At 37.0% G+C, this 20,426-nt stretch overlaps 1 protein-coding gene and 1 pseudogene across 1 annotated transcript; both read right to left on the minus strand.

Moving 5' to 3' along the window:
* Positions 1 to 8,918: 8,918 nt before the first annotated feature.
* On the minus strand, positions 8,919 to 10,869 carry LOC145058753 (high affinity nitrate transporter 2.4-like). The gene is made up of 2 exons (XM_079006649.1): positions 9,999 to 10,869; positions 8,919 to 9,886 (listed from the first exon to the last, which is right to left on the minus strand). The coding sequence occupies exons 1-2, from the start codon at positions 10,806 to 10,808 to the stop codon at positions 9,098 to 9,100; spliced, it is 1,599 nt and encodes a 532-aa protein (XP_078862775.1). The 5' UTR covers positions 10,809 to 10,869; the 3' UTR covers positions 8,919 to 9,097.
* Positions 10,870 to 16,501: 5,632 nt separating this feature from the next.
* LOC145059836 (secreted RxLR effector protein 161 pseudogene) lies at positions 16,502 to 16,888 on the minus strand (annotated as a pseudogene).
* Positions 16,889 to 20,426: the final 3,538 nt, after the last annotated feature.

The following is a 20,426-nucleotide window of genomic DNA, read 5'->3' on the forward strand; positions in this document are numbered from 1 at the left end:
TCCTTTAATCCTTAACACTTCTTGTCATAATGTTGGGTGGCGGAAAAAAAATTTATCAATAGGAAATCTCTGATTGATGGGATACTCTGCATATTGATTGGATTAGTTCTAGTAGGGTTCTTGCTTCTTTTCTCTCATGTTTGGTATAATAGAGAATTCACTATAGAAATGTTTCTGATAATCATTTCTCTTGTTTGGTTGCACTAAGCAGTGAATTGGAAACGAGTTTTTTATTATGTTTATTTTTTTTTTCAAACAACATTTTTATAAGTCAATCAATTCTTAACGAAATAAGTAATTTCTTTTAGAAGACTATAATCTGAGAGTTCCGACAAGTCACATGTACATCGACAAGAGAAGTCGAATACATTCCTTTTCTCTATTCTTAATTCTCTGTACAAAACAGCCCTTAGGGTTTTATAAATTGAGAAAGAAATACTAACGTGTTCTTGCAACAGTTCCTATATTTGGAGATTTATTCCCGTCTTGTGAGGAATAACAAAGGGAGTCCTCGTGTCTAATTTGTCGCTAATATTTTTTAGCATTATACTCCCTCCGTCCCAAATTAATTGTCTACTTTTGACTTTTGAAGTTTTTTTTTCTTCAACTTTGACCTTAAATATTTTTATTTGTGTTATATATTATTTGATGAAACTTATAACAATAGAAAGTCATTTAAAATACAATCCATTTATATGTTTTTTTATTAAATATTATCTATCAAAAAGAAAAATAATTAAGGTCAAAGTTGAAAAATAATTACTTCAAAAGTCAAATGTGGACAATTAATTTGGGACAGAGGTAGTATAATTTAGTTAATCGATTTTTTCTTATTTTGTGTCGCTAACCTTTGATAATCCATTTCTTTACGGATAATATCTGTCTCTAGTTCTATCAGTGAAGTCAGCTTTGTAGTAATGTTGTTATATCAATTATACATGAGCTTTTACATTGTTTACATTATAATTAAAGATTGCTCTTATATCACTTTTTTTAACGGCGGATATATTAAAACAAAACTAGCAAGAAGCTAGCACAAACTACAAAGTACAAGCAAGAAACATAAAAATAGACCAATCCAACCAACAACTGTATCTAAACATCGATCTATTCTTAAACCAATTAAATGATAACAACTAAATTCATCTACCGCCTTAAGAGAGGAATTTCTCCAATTGTTGAAGACTAAAGCGTTATGAGTTTTCCAAATAAACCACACCACCGAGTATAAAAGCGTCAACTCCAGTTTTTTCCTCTTTTTACTTCCCACCGAAATCTTCAATATAGAGATAAAGTCCTCAATACAGGCTGGAGGAGTAACAAATAGGCCACTCCATGATCCAAACCAAATCCAAATATGCGCAGAAAAAGATCAATTAAAAAAACATGCTCTATGGACTCCATCTCACTACCACACCATTTGCAAGACAACTCATTAATCACAACCCCTCTAAGCAATAAATTATAAGCAAACGGGATCATGCTATAAAGTAACCTCCAAATGAAACAATTAACTTTGATAGGGACCCAACTCACCCATTGAAAGTCAGCCATGTTGCCATTTGCACCGAGATTTAACGCCATCAAACCTCTAAGATAAGAAACCGAGAAAAGCCATGAATAACTACCCTTCTACACCCACATATCATTAGAAATGGACATATTTATACCTGCCACAACAGCTTCTAAACCCTCAAGCTCAGCCATCTCTTTACCCTTCCTCGGTAGCCTTTTCTAATATGTAAGCAAAACAGATTCATCTCTACCCTCCAATCTGTCTGAAACCTTGCAATTTTTATTTGACTCAATTTTGTATAACTTCGGAAATGTATCTTTTAAAGTTATATCTCCGCACCATTTTTCCTTCCAGAAATGAGTTCGATTCCAGCCTCTAATTTCCTGCAAAAAAGATCATCAAGACAAATATTTCACTCCTCCAACTCCTAAGTGCTACGATATATCGTAAACCATGTCCAGGGAATACCACATTTAGCCAAAGGTTTTCCATCAATACAATCGATGTTGTGAATAGCTCTAATACAAGAGGACTACAGAATATTATATTCCACTTTTAACCTTCACAACCATTTCGTAATAAGAGCAAGATTCATCGATCTAAGGCACCCCACTCCAAAACCTCCCAAGTTCTTGGGTTTAGTAACCACGTACCAAGCCACCCAATGAATTTTCCTACTATTCTCATTACCTGCCCACAAAACCTCCTCTGAATACCTTCTAGCAACTCAATAATCTTCTTTGGAGCTTTAAAATTTGAGAAATAGTACAAAGGCAAACTACTTAAATTAGATTTCACAATAGTGAGTCTTCCTCCAAACGAGAGGGATCTAGCCTTCCATAATGATAGCTTGGCGTTAAATTTCTTCACAATGGGATTCCAATTCCTAGTAAGCTTCATATTATCCCCAATAGGAAGGCCAAGATAGGAAAATGGGAAAGAAGCGGATTCACAATGCAAAATACTAGCAAGCATAGCAATATCAATATCATCCACCCCGATACCAAAGACCTTACTTTTACAAAGATTCACCTTCAAACCCGAAGCAAGAAAAAAGCATCTAAGGATTCGATTTAAATTCAAGAAATTAATTCCGGACCACTCTCCCACATACATAAGATGAGACAAGATAGGCCCACCATGAGGTAAAGAAATACCTTGAAAGATATGGCGGTCACAAGCTTCTTTCATTGAAACACTAACCCCTTCCATGGCAATCATGAATAAGAAAGGCGATAAAGGATCGCATTGCCTCACACCTCTCTTTATGATAAGCTCTTTAGTAGGGGAACCCTTCACTAGAAGCCTTTCCTGAAGAAAGACCTCCCCGAATCCAAGTTCTCCATTTAACACCAAAATTTATTTGCTCCAAAATAGAATCCAAATAACTCCAATTTAACGAGTCAAATGCTTTTTCAAAGTCCACTTTGAAAATAAGCACTTGCTTTTTAATCCTCTTTGCCCAAGATATGAGTTCATTTACTACAAGCAAGCCATCTAGAGTACTTCTACCTTCCACATAAGCGGATTGCTCCAAACCAATGACTTTCCATATAAATTTTTTAATCTAAGAGCAAGTACTTTGGAGAGAATTTTGTACATACACCCAATGAGATTAGCTGGTCTATAATCACTAAGAACTAACAGATCAAACTTCTTTGGAGTCAACGAAATGAAAGAAGCATTGCAGCCATTGCTAATCGAACCCGAGGCTTCAAACTCTTTAATAAATGCAAATATATCACTTATACATGAGGTTGTTTTACATTATAATTATATATATATATATATATATATATATATATATATATATATATATATATATTAAAATTATCCTACCTTAGCTACAGTAAAGTGGCTAAGGTTTGGCATAATTGGTCCTTATAGTTATGTATGTTTGCTAAATGTGGAATTGGTCCGATTCCCGATCCTTCCACCGTCACCGCTTCTTTTTTCTTCTAGACCCTTACAGTGCATCGGCTCATCCCTCCATCTCTATCTCAATTCATTTACTTCCCACCGGCATAGTGCTCCAAAATAGCAACAATACAGGCTCAAGCGCACGACAGCACTACACTCTCCACCATCGATCCCTTCGCTCCCTTCATTAGTGACAACTGCGACACACAGAATCAGGTATCACATCTCCATCTTTCTTATATTTAGAAATCATAACATCGACTCATCTGTTCTACTGCTTACCTGCTTCTACACTCTCAATCAAAAGGTAAATTACCACCACTGCGGTTTGGGGATTTTTTCTGAATACTGCTTATCTGCTATATTTGCTTTTGTAGTAGATACTCTCCATCAAACTGTCACCGCCATCGACTTCTTCAAGAACATGGAAACCCACCGTCTCTCTCTAAACTCATCTAAAACCCATTTCTATGAAAGAGATGAATGTACAGTAAACTACACGAACACAAAATAGGACCCACGATTATCGATTTAATTGTCCGACCTCGATTACCAATCAAGACAGGGAAATCGGTGACAGAGAAAAGTGAAGTCGTCGGCGTAACGTTCCGAGTTCACCGAATACTCTAAAAACCTCTGATTTCACACATCATCGTTTCCATTTGTGCCCTACCTTTATTCTTCCAGCAGGTGTTTGGTGGTAGTTGTGGAGTTAGAAGGGCAAGAGAGTGGTGCAACGGGGTGGGTATCAACGAAAATGATGGAGACGGACTGCATGTTGTCGTCATTGCAGGTAAAATGAGGTTTGTAACATCCTAAAAATACGAGCCAAAAATTTCATTCTTAAAACATGTGCTTAGCAAAACATTAGGAATAAAACGTTTAACGATCATCTCATTTCGCAAAAGATATTGCATGTCTGGAAAGCATTTTTATAAAACATAAAAGTGTCAAAGTACAAGTCCCCAGGTGATATCATAATGTGGAATATAAAGCATGTGTGTGATGTACCGCTACCGCGCCAGCTCCTTCCCCTTCGAAGAAGAGGTACCTGAAACCAAAACTGAGAACTGTAAGCACGAAGCTTAGTGAGTTCCCCCATAATACCTCATACCATACAAACATACAATGAACAACTAGGAGATACGGGCCTCGCCCACACTCCGCTAGCTGGGAGATACGTGCCTCGCCCACACTCCACTAGCTGGGAGATACGGGCCTCGCCCACACTCCTCTATCTGGGAGATACGGACCTTGACCACACTCCACTCTCAAAAAGATACGGGCCTCGCTCACACTCAACTGCTAACCCGTAATATACAAGTATCACACAGACAACGAGTATAGACAATTCTAACATACTGGCATATATCATACTCAAATCAACCAGGAGATACGGGCTCGACCCACACTCTAACACTAACATCTCATCTATATGGGCCGGCCTTGGTGCCTTAGAACCGTTACTACTGGAAGGAAACTCACCTCCAAGTAGCTGCTGATCTGTGTGGGAACTGACTGTCTGCTGTTGCTGCCGCTGCCGCTCCGGAAATCCTCCAGCTATAATTCCCACAAAACCCTTAATCAAATACTGCTAACCGGCTTCAGGGTAAAATGACCATTTACCCTTTACCAATCAAGAGTCAAGTCAAAGTCAACTATCAGTTGGCCCGACTCGCCGAGTTGACTTGTCAACTCGCCGAGCCCTATCCCTTTGTCCGACCATAAACCCGTCTCTACTCGTTGAGTTAAGCATTGACTCGACGAGTTCTCCTTCTAAACTAAAGGCCAATAGTCCTTCATCCTACTTGTTGAGTTGTATGAACAACTCACCGAGTTCGTCTTCATCCGAAGAACACTCTAAGCTGTGACTCGCCGAGTTGTATGAACAACTCGCCGATTTGTTCTTAAGACAAGAAGATTGCCTTGAACTTGCCGAGTCATGGCACTGACTCGCCGAGTTACTTCACGAGTGAGTCTAGCTTCCGACTCGCTGAGTCCTATCCCACGACTCACCACTCCACCCCGTAAGCACGAAAAGGGGAAAACTCGGGGACTCGCGACTCGACTCGCCGAGTCAGATGAACGACTCGCCGAGTCGGCTACATGCAAATACTATACACGCGATTCTACTTGAATCCAACTCATGCTATTCATAGATCTGGGTTTCTAGGGCATGAATAACACGTAAAGTTTCCAACTTTACGTGTAAATATTCACCAATGAAGGTTTTAGGGCTCAAAATGCACCAAAAGAGTAGATCTAGGGCTTTCATGCAATATGGCTCCATAAAGGCAGTAGATCCAAGCTCCTGGAGCTCAATCATGCCTAGATCTAGAGGCTAAACAACTTATTACGAACCCTAAAACACAAACAAGCTTGGGGAAAGGCTCAAGAAGGACTTTCATGGAGCTACAAGGGACATTAAGCATGAAAACAGAGGGAAACTGAGATATACATCAAGGGAATCACTGAGATAACCCAAATATGCCTGGCCTCCTCCTCTTCTTCTTGATCTACTCTTCTTCCCTCTCCAAACCTTCAAGAAAACACACAAAAATGCTTCAAACTCACAAGGAACAAGGCTTGAACGAAGTATAGAGCTCTGAGGGTGAAAGGGGCGAGCTTGGGGGCGGATAAGAGGGTTTAAATAGGGTGCAAACCCTTGAAATTTAGGGTTTCATCAGACAGCGGGGACTCGCCGAGTCTAGAATATGGACTCGCCGAGTCGCCAACTTAAACGTGTTTCGGATCCCGTCTCTACTCGGCGAGTTAGACCTACAACTCGCCGAGTCCAAGGCTAAAAATGGAAAACACGAAGATAAATTTTACGTACGAGGAACCAGGTGCTACAAGGTTAGATAAATTTAGATTTTTTTCTATGTTTTTCTCTCCAGCTGGCCTTCAATGAAGCTTGAATTTATCGAAATTTGCAGTTGCCACCTCATGAACCTTCTATTATCTAGAAAGCTGTCAACTATTTCCTACAAAATCATGAAGGTGTATAACGATTATTGATGTTCGATGTGTTGCTGCTGATTTTGATGCTAGATATAAAGCTCTAGAGTGAACATAGGTATCAATAATTATACTATCAAGATTTGATTATGTTAATATCAATAAGGTTGTAATCTTGCAATGATGATGATGTAGGGATATTTATGTCTTTTAATCATAATGTCTACATGTTGCTGCATTTACTTTTACTGGATTGTTTCAGGTCGGGAACATTTATCGACTCTTGAGAAACGTCCACAATGCAGGTTTGTTTGATATTTTGTCCATGAAGTATGAGTTTATGTTTTACATTAGTTTTAGGGATTATTAATTCAAACTATAATTTGTTGATGAAGAAAGCTTGCACAGTTCCTGTGGGACTTCATGATTTCAGTTCTTTTCAAGCATCTGCTTGCCAGCTTCTCATCTTGTGCTTAATGAAATACATCAATTTCCTGATGACTATTAAGAATTAATTTTTATGATTTATTAAAAATTTCCGAAAACATTCAATCATTTTGTATCTGTACCATTGATGTTTACAATAATGATTCACCATTGGTGTGTACTAATCTATTTTCTCGCACTCAAAAAGTGTTTGTGCGTGTTCTTTACACCAACTCCAGGTGACCTTCAAGAATAGATGACTAACAAGAAAAGATTGAAGATCTAATTCTTCATCTTCTAGATATACCCTTTTGTTCTAAATTCTAAACATTACTTTCCTAACTAAATTTAGAGTGTGAAAAACATGCAGGTACCTGTGGCTTGGTAAAAGAAGGCACACCATGATGTCTATACTTTCTTCTGATTTGACCAAATTTATCAAATGTATTTTTTCTATTGTAAATAACAGGTCCAAAAGCAGCTCAATGAAATTGTCATTCATATAGCTTCTACAACATCAAAGTTCCCAAAAAAAATATGTTGTGCTTTGCATAACAGGTAAAAAGATCACACAGATTTTTATCAAAAATGATAGCTTTATGAATTTGTTTCACATTGGAACTTTACATTTGCTCGGTCACAAAGAGTGCCTGATATTAAGACTCACGCTCAAGCCATGAAATGTGAAACCACTTTCTCTGATACCACGCACCCAGGTTTTATCTTCGATGCCTCCGTTGTGTCAAATGGTTAGGAATATGATTTTGATGGACAATTTATTTGTAGAATGCATTCATGTATCATTTTAGGTAGTTTTTTATGCATTTTCTTATCGTTTGACATAAATATAAGGGCATTATTTTATTATCTCGTCCAAGGCATTGAAAACTAATGAACCGGCCCATCCACAGATTTGGCCAACTGTAGTTACTTATATTACCGTCGTTACAAAAATACTTGAATAACACAGGAACGTTTTTTTAAACATTTTCATTATATTTCCACACATATAATCCAAATCTAGGCCGAATTCTAATCCAACAGTCGGAGACAGATATATAGATATGTGTTTTCTAGATCAAAGGCTCGCAATAATTATTTATGATTTTTTTACGTAAGTTTCATTTTCTAATAATTTGATGTCATCAGGAGAAGCCTGGGCTTACCAGAAACCGGTAATATAAGAACAAATATATATTTTTTTTATAAAAAAAATGGTTGTCATATTTTTACATATATTTTTACAAGGCTGGAGGGACACAGAGACTTCCTAGGTTAATTGGAAGCTCAATAGCCAAAGAACTTATTTTCACGGGCCGAAAGATAACACCCAAAGAAGCATTGTCATTTGGTATTTTATTTGTATCTTTATATACTAAGATTAAAAATATGTAACATATAAACTAAAATGCCCATATTGATAACCAAATAAATATAAGCACATTGTTATTATGGGTAGAAAAAATAAAGGGCAAACCATAGAATAATTTCATGTATGGCTAAAAGAGTGATTAGCCATGGTTTAGAAATGGAGACCGGGTCTGGTTTATTGGAGCGAAAACCTTTGTACAAAGGCGAATGAAATAAACGTACTTTGGTTTGTTGATATTGGCAATGTACTTTAGTATTTTTTTTTTGATGAGATGTACAAGTTTCTTGACAGGTACTATGGGCAGATGGTTACGTTGTTTTAACATGAAGTTGCAGAGAGAAGTGTGATGATGACAGGAAAGTAAGTAGGGGTAAATTGGTCATTTCGGGATCACGGAGTGTATTATTGGTTTTGTAACTTAGGATTAGACTTTTAATTCTTATACAAGTGATTCAAATTCAATTTTTTGTAACTATATTTCTTACCCATAATAACAACATACTTACATTTTGATACCAATATGAGCAATGGTCATCAAATCACCAACAATATATTGAGGATCCCGTCAGTTTTCTTCTAATTAGTGTTGAATCCAACCCACGCGAAGCGGGGTTTCCTATCTTGCTAAAGATAATAATTCAAACATTTCTCTCTATTTTCTCCCTCTTTCAAGATTTCCGTTTTTAAGCACCACTATAATTAATTGTCATCTGATACATGATGGAATTAATGGAATAACGAACTCTAGCTTCATTAATTATTTATAAGGGTATATATAATACATTTGAAGGTAAACATCAAATATCTATAAATCTATAAAATTTTCATATACTTAGTCCTGACAGCTTGTCACTATGTATTAATTCAACTCAAGATGTAAACTGAAACAGTAAAATTGATTAATTTTAAACATGGTTATTGTTAGTAGTGGCATCTGTTGGTGATGCAACCGATGCCACCTTTCCTCCACGCTCCGACCGGCTGTTCTCAGCGAACTTCAGGCTTCCTTGGTGCATTCCCTTTTGCTTCTCCTCCTCTGTCCACTCCGAAACATAGTAATTCTCCTCACTACCCTTAACGTTGTCATTACTAGGTGGAAAGAACATGCTCCCCCACTGAGGAAAGTGAACCAAACTCACCGGAAGTGTGCAACATATGATCATGATACCCATGTAAGACAACCCTTTTGCAGTCGAGAATGATGCGTTTGCAAAGAACACTAATTGGGTCAGCCCAGATCCAAAGTTTCCACCGGCTCCGGTCATTCCTGAAATGATACCTAGAGACCTTCTGGAAATGAAAGGGATGATGCCGAATGTTGCACCACATGCAGCCTGTGCTCCGACGGAGAAGAGGATCATAAAGGTGATGGCTAAAGGTAAAGAGTTGACTAAACCGAGGCAGAGACAGAAAATCCCTCCGGCTGTCTGGAGAAGCCATAAGTTCCATAGCCGGCCACGCATTCCAAACCTTTTGGCCATGAAATCTGATGTCCATCCTCCGAAAGGTCGGGCCACGATGTTTGCCATTCCAAAAGTGGCAGCAACAATTCCAGCAAGATGAAGCTTTAGATCAAATCTGTCATAGAAGTACTCAGCGATGACATTATCAATGGTTAATTCGACACCCATGGAGTAGCCATAGAGAAGTACAAAGATCCACGTCCTATAGTTCGTCACTGCATACCATAACACCTGAAAAAACGATCACAAAATCATAATCTCACTATCAAATTGACTTTAAGATTAATTCTTTCCTTAGTTAATTAATATAATAGCCTAGTGTGAACATATATATAATGTATACCTTGCCGAATTTATCTTTGGCGACATCACCCTTCTTCTGAAGAGCACCAAGGTTCCCATCTGGTAAATCTTGGCCAAGAGTTAACACCAATATCCCCATTATAACATTCATCAACCCGGGTATAAAGAAGGCAATCCTCCACGCTGTAAACGGCGTCGCACCGGCCTTCTTTATGATCTCAAACAACACCGGCATCAACAGCTGTGTTGCACCACCACCCATGTTTCCCCATCCGGCGGCAGTCCCATTCACTAGTCCAATGATCTTACCGTTAAACATGGTGCTCATCCAGTACTGACAAGACACAAATGTCGCCAAAGAGAACCCTATCATGAACCTCACTGCGATATACCCACTCGCATCTTCAACAAGCGCCATGCAAAACACTGTCGGAGCAGACAGCATGATGAGGAAAGCGCAGCCGTAGCGGGGTCCCAGCATATCGCATACTGCACCCATTACAAGCCTGGAGAAAATGCTTCCAGACACGGATGCAACACCAGCATTCCCGATATCTGATTTGGTGAGATTAATATTGTCCCGGATGATGGGAACGAGTGGAGCCGCCGCGAAGGTGGAGACAAAGGTGGTGAAGAAAGAGAGCCAGGAGAGATGGAAGGTTCTCATGTGAGGTTTTGCCAAAGAGAAAAGCTTGAAGACTTTTGCCTTATGTTCAGAGTCGACTGGAAGGTCGAATTTGGCGGTGGTGTCAGTGGGTACCATGGGAGAAGCAACGGAGAAAGCCAGCACCTGCTCCCGTCCGGTGACTCCATGCATGGAGCTTCCCGGAGATCCTTCAATCTCAGGCATTGTTTATATATAAATTATTTTCCACACAATGTGTGAGGAATGCTTTTGTTACTGAGTCTCTTGATATATTTTTGGATCAGACGTTCTGTTTATATATAGAGGCATGACAAAGACAAACCCATGTTCGAAATGGAGTAAACAGTTGTACGATACAACCAAATGATGCATGGAAGCCATATGTAAACACGATTTGAGAGGTGTATAATGAATGCGGTAATTAATCAGGGCTTAGCGTGTTGAAATCTGGGGAGGGTTTCAACCAGTCGAGATTCCCAAGAGGTTGTGAAGGAATCCGTTTTGCCGCATCCTATGAATAGGATATTATTTTGCCTTTTCATATATACTAAGATATGGAATCCGTTTAGCATGATATTTCGTATCTTTGAATGAGGAAAAACAAGGTTGATTACAAGTTTTAAAATCAGAGTTTTTCTACCGATATATCTATGAAATTAATTTTGTTTTTATCACTGGACTTTTTTCTAAATACACTTTTTCTGTCAAAAAAGTCAAAACAATAATTTAGTTTTTATGTAAATGTTTGATTAATTACTTAATAGACATCTCTAATACATTGAATTAAACCAATCACGATTTCACTAACTTACTAATTTACCCATTAAATTCAATATTTTATTAAACACTCTTAAAATTTAATGGATGGTCATATCATGGTCTTACTATATATTTTTATAAATAAAGTTAGTACATAAAACTAAAATATTAAATTAATTAGAAATTAAAATTATAAATTACTAATTAAAGATTAGATGTTAGAAATTAAAAAGTTACCAATAATATATTAAATAAAAAGTACATGATAGTGTAGCACGTCATGTCGTAATTTCAATAGTTGTAATGTAAATAAGATATGATCATTAAAAAAAATGTTTTATTTTTTATTTTTTATTGTTTAGACAACTAAAAAGTAAATTATAAAACAAAATTTATTTCCTTACAAACTTAAAATATACTATCATTTTAATTAACTTAAGAAATTAAATTGTTAAATATAAAATAAATTAAGTTATAAATAAAAAATAAATAAAAAGTGATATATATATATATATATATATATATATATATATATATATATATATATATATATATATATATATATATATATATATATATATATCAGAGTTCAATCATCATTTAACTCGCATTCATTAAACTTAGGTTACAATTAGATCTGATAATTCGAGACACGGATACACGAATCTGTAAAAGACACGACACAACATGAATACATCTTGAAAAAATTCAGATAAAGCTTATTTTTCATTATATAATCGTATTAAATTCGTGGCTGACACATTTTTATGACATGAATACACGAATTGTTAGATCTAGCTACAATATAGGTTTAACATTTGTATGGTCAAGTCATTATTTTTTCACCATTAAATTTCTCATTCAATCTCCATTTGGATGGTCTTGCTCCTATGAATATTATCATAATAATAAGCAAAAAGATAAATTATAAATTAAATATTTATTATAAACAAAATTGCAAAATTAATCTATGTGGTTTTTCATTTTATCTGGACAAAACATTTAGAAAGTAGTGTTTCTGGTCATTTTTTACTGTTTTCATTATAGATTTGGTTTTTATCATTATTGAAAAGACTTTTTTACCCTTATCATTTAATTTTTACATTTTTTTAATATTTATAAATATTTAATTATTTGAAAATATAAAATAGATACCATCCACCCCATCCAACCCACCTACCTATGGTACTTTTTGTAACATCCCAAAAATCATGACAAAATTTTCATTTTTAAATTCATATCAAAACCCATTGATCATACAAACCATAGTTTTCAAAAGCCATAATCATAATCAGAGTATCCCAAAATCATAGGTCAAATAAATATCGAGAATGATATACACAATCACGTCTTCGCATTGTGTTCCTAAGTCCACTCGGAACCCTTTCGATGTTGCCACTGGACCTTGACCAAAGGTACCATCTGGTTGTGCAAGGCCTTCGTCTTCCTGTCTAGAATCGCTACCGAACTTTCCACATAATTCAGGCGCTCATCAAGCTAAATTTCATCCAAAGGGATCAGCGTTGAATCATCGACCACACATTTCCGAAGCTAGGAAATATGAAAGGTGTTGTAAATCTGGTTAAGCTCCTCAAGCAGGTATAATCGATAGGCCACCTTGCCTACTCTGGCCACTAACCAGAACGGTCCAATAAAATGGGGACTCATCTTGCCCCTCTTCCTGAAGTGTATAACATTCTTCCATGGTGACACCTTCAGTAAGACCATATCTCCAACCTGGAACTCCAACTCAGATTGTCATTTTTCGGCATAACTCTTCTGTCGACTATGAGTTGTCTGCAACCTCTGTCTGATCCATTGAATAAGCTCCATGGTTTGAAGGACCACTTCAGTATTTCCCATGACCTTATGGTCGACCTATTCCCAACATATCGGTGTATGACACTTCCTTCCATAGAGAAGCTCAAAAGGTGGCGTACCATACTGGAATGATAGTTGTTGGTGTATGATAACTCAGTCATGGGAAGATAGGAGTCCCACCTCCCATCGAAATCAATGACACAAACCCTCAGCATATCCTCAAGCGTTTGAATGGTATACTTACTCTGATCATCAATCATAGGGTGATAAGTCGTGCAAAAATGTAGTCTAGTACCCAATTCCTCGTGAAAATTCTGCCAAACCCGGGAAGTAAACTGTACATCACAATCAAATACAATAGTGACTGGTACACCGTGGCGATCGAAAATCCCGTGCATATACACATTGGCCAACTTCTCGGGCAAAGAACTCTCCTGAATGGCAAAAAAGTGGGCATTCTTGGTTAACCGGTCAACGATAACCCAAATCGCATCAAATCCCTTGGTTGTGCTAAAAAACTTGGTGATAAAATCAATAGTGATTTGTTCACATTTCCACTTGGAAATCGCTAAGGGCTGAAACTTGCCATGCGGCTTCTGATGCTCAGCCTTGACCATCCGACAGGTCAAGCATCTCTCCACGTACCATGAAATATCTCACTTCATGCATGGCCACCAATAACTAAGTCTCAATTCCCGATACATCTTTCTGGATCCAAGGTGAATTGAGAACCATGACTTATGAGCCTCCTTCAATATTATTTATCGGACCCCACTAGAAAATGGCACCCATACCCGACCACACTAGGTCCAAAATCTGCGACTGTTGGTAGAAAATCTGCCAATCTCACCTCTGGTCATCTCATGCTTCCAATTTTCCTTATTGACTCCATCGACCTGAGCCTTCCTGATCAAATCCATAAGTGGGGAGTCGATGGTCATCCTCAAACAGTGCTCTCAGGCAGAAGAACTAACCGTCTTGCGGCTCAAAGCGTCGGTGATGCCTAATGTTCAGCCATATGTGTTGCCTAATGTTCAGATTCAGTAGATCCATAACATATCTCAAACTCTTGTGATCTATATAGATGGTACATCGGACCCCATATAGATAATGTCGCAAAATCTAGAGTGCAGGCGAAAACCTTATCCCTGAACTCCAAATCATGAGTCAAATATCTGGCTTCATGAGGGTTCAACTGCCTGGATGCATAGGCTATGACTCTGCCCCGCTGCATGAGTATCACCCCTACACTTGTGATTGATGCATCACAAAATACCAAAAAATCCTTAACACCCTCAGGAAGGATCGACATTGGGGCCTTATATTGTTGGGTTTTATTTAAAACTTAGTTTCAAAAACTACAAAAATGGCAAACGGAAGATTTTAGTTTTATAAAATAACATAAACATTTTATCACCCACCAAGGATCATCTTGCAAGTATAAGAAACATTTAAAACACAACCATAAAAGGAATAAGTGGTAACAACCTTTGAAGCACTTTGAGTCCTCTAGGGAAGGCTTGGAAGTTGATGGAGTGAGGATGAACCCTTGAGACACCAACAATATCCCAACTTCATTAGAATGCTAGTTCTTATGTTAACTCTTAAGCTTGGAACAAAATACCCAAGTATATATTCCAAGAGAGAAAAAAAAGTAACAATTTCTTCAAGAACTCAAAGCTAAAGAAGAGATGGAGAGAGGATGAAGAAGCTTACGAATTTTTGGGCAAAAATGCAAGCCAAAAGGTGTGTGTAATACAAGTGAAAGCTTCATCCTTTTATAGCCATAAAGCATGGTATTTAACCATGAGGTATTTACACTTTAAGTCTACCATTCCCCTAAGTCATCAATCATGTCTCCTAGGGTGGTTACTTTTGCATTAAACGAATACAAAAGACATGCTCTCAAAAGAAGACAAATAGTTTAAATTTTATAAACTCGAAGTTTATAAAATATAAACTTTGTCTTTAGGTAAAAGACAAAAGACTCAACTAGTCCAAAATGTTGTATATGACTTATTAACTCATACATTATGAAATAATGTGTTACTTGTATTGTAAAATAATTATTTCCTTAAAATAAATATTTTCCCAATTTATTATAAGAGTTTATGAAGATTTATTAAAATCAATTTCTAATAAATAATCAATTGTATCAAGTTGTTGTTAGTGAGACCCTTAGGATCATATGTTATTTAGCAATATCATTTTAATATGACTTTTGAGCATACTAGATCTTTCAATCTTCTACTTGCACAAGACTCATATCATATTAATATAGACAGTGGTGAACGTCTAGCAACATTTCACTGCCCCCAACAAAATATGATGTAGTGCCATTCCATCAACGCCCAATTCCCTAGAAGCCCCAAGGCTATAATTAGTGAGTAAGGTAAGTTTATCAGTTATCCCTTTGCTATGGACATCATGTTGAACATGAGATATGGATCGCAATCAAATTTCATGTAAGTGTTCAACTATACATCAGGCTTTAGACGTCTAACTCTCAACGAATAAGAGGAACAAATCTCATCTTGACTACATACGCCTCTTGCATAGTTTACATCATACCTGATGATAGCTTTTATAACTGCCTAATAAAAGAGCAGCTTTTGACTACATCAAAGCATAACGTTCCCCTTAATCAAGTCCCATATATGTATCTCAGGTGTTAAGGATATATAGATATTACCTTTTATCAAGTATCATTCATGACAGAGATCTATGAAGTGATCTTGAACGGGTCACTCCAATACTTATTCTCTAGTATGAAACTGATTACAACGCTTTGTCAACCATCCTATTTCATATTAGTATTATTTCATTATTGCTCCCACAATAACAACTGACTATGGAGTTTTAGTGTGAATAAATTTACTCAAGGATTAAACATGTTAATAAAGAACAAAACAAATATTTAATGAAAAGATCATATGCCATATATATCATAGTCATTACAATAGATGATGTTATATAATGTTCCAATATTCAATACTAATACATAGATCAAATCCAATCACTAGAATAGCGAATTCCTATTCCTCGAGCATGTCCTTCAAATTTTGCTTGAGGAAGAGGCTTCGTGAAAGGGTCCGCCAAATTTTGATCGGTTGAACTTTGCGAATACTAATTTCACCTTCTTCAACTTTATACCGGATGAAGTTGAATATGTGGCTAATATGCTTGGTCTTCTTGTGTGCTCGGGGTACTTTTGCCAAAGCAATAGCACCCTCATTATCATAGAAAATGTCTAGGGGGTCCTGAATGGTAGGGACTGCCCCTAGACCCCCAATAAATTTCTTCATCCAAGCAGCCTCTTATGCATCTTCAGAAGCAGCAATGTATTCTGACTCTATAGTGGATTGTGCAACAACACTTTGCTTGGAGGTTTTCCAAGACACCGCACCCCTAATGATAATGAACACATATCCAGATTGTGATTTTAAATCATCTCGATCAGTTGTGAAGGAAGCATCAGTGTAGCACTTTACACTTAAGCTATCTTCCACGCCTCCATAGACGAGAAACAAATCCTTAGCTCTTTGTAAGTACTTTAGGATGTTCTTCGCATCTTTCCAATGACTCTCCCCTGGATTTTGTTGGAACTTGCTTACTAAGCTCAAAGCATAAGTAAGATCAGGTCTTGTACAATTCATGGCGTACATGATGGATCCAATTGCAGAAGCATATGGAATATCTTTCATCTTGTCTAGCTCAACCTTTGTGCTAGGACATTAAGATGAACTTATTATAGTGTCATGTACCATGGGTACAAATCCTCTCTTAGAGTTTTCCATATTGAACCGCTTCAATAGTTTCTTAATATATGTACCTTGGCTTAGACCTATAAATCGTTTTAATCTATCTCTATAAATTTTGATTCCAAGAATGTATTGTACCTCACCTAGATCCTTCATTGAGAAACACTTTCCAAGCCAAGTCTTTACACTTTTTAAATTTGGAATGTGATTTCCCATGATCAATATGTCATCCACATATAGGACCAAGAATGTCACCGAGCTCCCACTTGTTTTCATGTAAACACAAGATTCATCTTCATTTCTAATAAAACCACACTTTGTGATTTTATTATCAAAACGATGATTCCAGTTACGATATGCTTACTTTAACCCATAAATGCATCTCTTGAGCTTTCACACTTTATTATGATGCTTTTGGTCGACAAAACCTTCGGGCCGATCTATAAAGACATCTTCTTCCAAGTGTCCATTCAGAAAAGCGGTTTTGACATCCATTTGCCATATCTCATAGTCATAATATGCAGCTATGGAAAATAGTATCCTAATTGATTTGATCATAGCTACTGGTGAAAAGGTTTCGTCATAATCAACCCCATGAGATTGAGTGAATCCTTTGCAACCAATCTTGCTTTGAATATATGTAAGTTGCCATCCATGTCAATCTTCTTCTTGAAGACCCACTTACTTCCAACAGTCTTGCTATTGGGAGGAAGATCAACGAAGTCCCAGACTTAATTTTCTCTCATGGATTGCATCTCAGCGTTCATGGCTTCAAGCCATTTGTCAGGTTTGGGATCTAACATTGCATATCGGTAGCTGACCGGCTCATCAGCATTCATCATTACGAAACACTCTTCAATAAGAAATCATATCTCTCATGTTTATGACGAATTCTACTAGATCTGTGAATGCCTTATCTTTCAGTAGGTTGAAGGACAATGATCTCTTCATCTTCAACAACCTCTTGCTCAATACTAGTGCCAACTAAAGATGCATCGGGTTGAGGTTCTTGATATTCTTCAAGTTCCACACGCCTCCCAACAGCCTCATCTGTTAGAAACTTGCTTTCTAAGAATTCAGCTTTTCGTGAAATAAAGATCTTATTTTCACTTGGGATGTAGAAGTAATATCCTAAACAATCTTTAGGATATCCTACAAAGATGCATTTGGTAGATCTAGGCTCAGTTTTGCTGGAAGTCTTTTTTTCTAACTTAGGCTTCGCATCCCCAAACGTTCATATAAGATAAGGATGGAGGTCTTCCATACCACATCTCATAAGGTGTTTTCTCTACCTTCTTAGTTGGTGCCATATTCAAGATACGGGCTACGGTGAGTAAAGCATAACTCCAAAATGATAAAGGAAGGGTACTTCGACTCATCATGGATCGAACCATATAAAGTAAGGTCCGATCTTCTCTCAGAAACACCATTAAGTTGTGGTGTTCTAGGTGGAGTGAGTTGTGAGATAATTCCATGACTCCTTAGATGGTCTTGGAACTCTTGGCTCAAGTTCTCGCCTCCTCTATCCGAATGAAGGATTTTGATTGTTTTGTCGAGTTGATTTTCAACTTCACTTTGAAACAATTTAAACTTTTCAAATGCTTCATGTTTATGTTTCATAAAATACACATAACTAAAATGACTGAAGTCGTCAGTAAAGGTGATATAATATCTCTCACCATATCTTGACATTGTTTTGAAAGGTCCACATACATCGGTGTGTATGATGCCTAATAAAACATTTACCCTTTCACTTGTTCCAAAGAATGGGGATTTTGTCATATTGCCACATAAACACGATTCAAATATGTCAAATGAATCAATGTCATTTTCCCCCAAAAGTCCACTCTTTTGGAGTTGAGATATGTGCTTCCTATTTATATGACCAAGGCGACAATGCCATAGATATGTTTGGTTTAAATCTGGTTTGGGCCTTTTGGTGTTAACATGATAAAGGGACTTATTGTGTATGGTGTCATCTAGGTTTAATTCTTAAATTCCATTTATTGGTCTAGCCTCAAAATAAAATATTCCTTTCAAGGAGTGAATGTTATCATCATCAAATTTGAAATCATAACCATATTTTCTCAAACACGAAACTGAAATGATATTTCTAGTCATAGAAGTAATTAAACACACATTGTCTAATGTCAAGTTCAGACCATATGGTAAACATAAATCAAAATGTCCTAAAGCTTGGACCGTAACACGTGCTCCCTTGCCGACATGTAATATCATCTCATTTTCTTTCAGATCCTTACTCTTTCTGAACCCCTGCAACGAATTACAAATATGAGTTCCACAACTAGTATCTAATACCCAAGTGTTAGATGAAAAAGTAAATAATCCCATTTCAATCATGAAAAAGGATATACCTGAAGGGCCTTCCCCGGCCTTCTTGTTTTTCAACTCTGCAAGGTACTTAGGACAATTCCTTTTCCAATGACCGACAACTCCTCACTCAAAGCATGTTTCATCTTTGGCAACCTTTTCCTTCTTCCTGGGTGGTGGGTTTTGAGGAGCTTTCTTTCCTTTTCCCTTGCCAGCTTGTGGCTTTCCCTTGAAGTTCTTGCCTTCGTTCTTCTTGACTTTTCCTTCCCTAATCATGAGAACTTGGAGAGTTTTAATTGGGATATCTTTTCTGTAGTTTTTAGCATCCCGTGCAACTCAGAGATAGCTTTCTCCCACCCATTCATGTTATATTTCATGATGAAAGCATTGTAAGACTTTGGCAAATAGTTTAGAATGATATCTATACCCAAGTCTTGTGGGTATGGAGAGCCCAATCTCTCCAATTGATCAATGTAGCTTTTCATCATGAGAACATGTGTGCTCACATTCCCATTCTCCTCCATTTTCTTGGCCTGAAGTGCTCTCATAATGTCAAACCTTTCAGTTATAGCTTGTTTTCCAAACATCTCCTTGAGATGTTCAATCATGTCAAAGGCAGTGTAGTGTTCCAGATCCCGCTAAAGATCAGGAACCATAGAGGCAAGCATAAGACATGAAACATCAAGTGAATCATCCATATTCTTTAGCCATGCATCATGTGCAGCCTTTGGGAGAGCAGGTGGTTCATCAGGGGTTTGGTTTTCAAGGACATAGTCTTTCTTTTCTTGTTTCAAAACGATTCTTAAATTTCTCTACCAGTCCAAAAAGTTGGAGTGGTTGAGCTTATCTTTGTCAAGAATTGACTGAAGGTTCATTAGGTGATGTGTTACAGTAATTGGTGGAGTCATCTGCAAAAGTTTAACAAAGTTTTCATTTAGTATTTAATTCTTTAAATAATAATACCCCTTTTGTTTCCTAAAACATTACTTATTTAAAGTCTAGGATCCAAGTTACAAATCAAATAAATTGTTAGGTATCCTTTATCCCATTTACCCTATTTTAACAAGGTAAATAACTTGTATTAATTACACCATTCGTAATTCCTAGATTTATGAGACCCTTAACAATCCATTTGTTAATTTGACATGTT

The sequence above is a fragment of the Lactuca serriola genome, chromosome 6 (assembly GCF_051521515.1).
Source record: "Lactuca serriola cultivar US96UC23 chromosome 6, Lser_US96UC23_V15, whole genome shotgun sequence".
NCBI classification, from domain to species: Eukaryota; Viridiplantae; Streptophyta; class Magnoliopsida; order Asterales; family Asteraceae; genus Lactuca; species Lactuca serriola.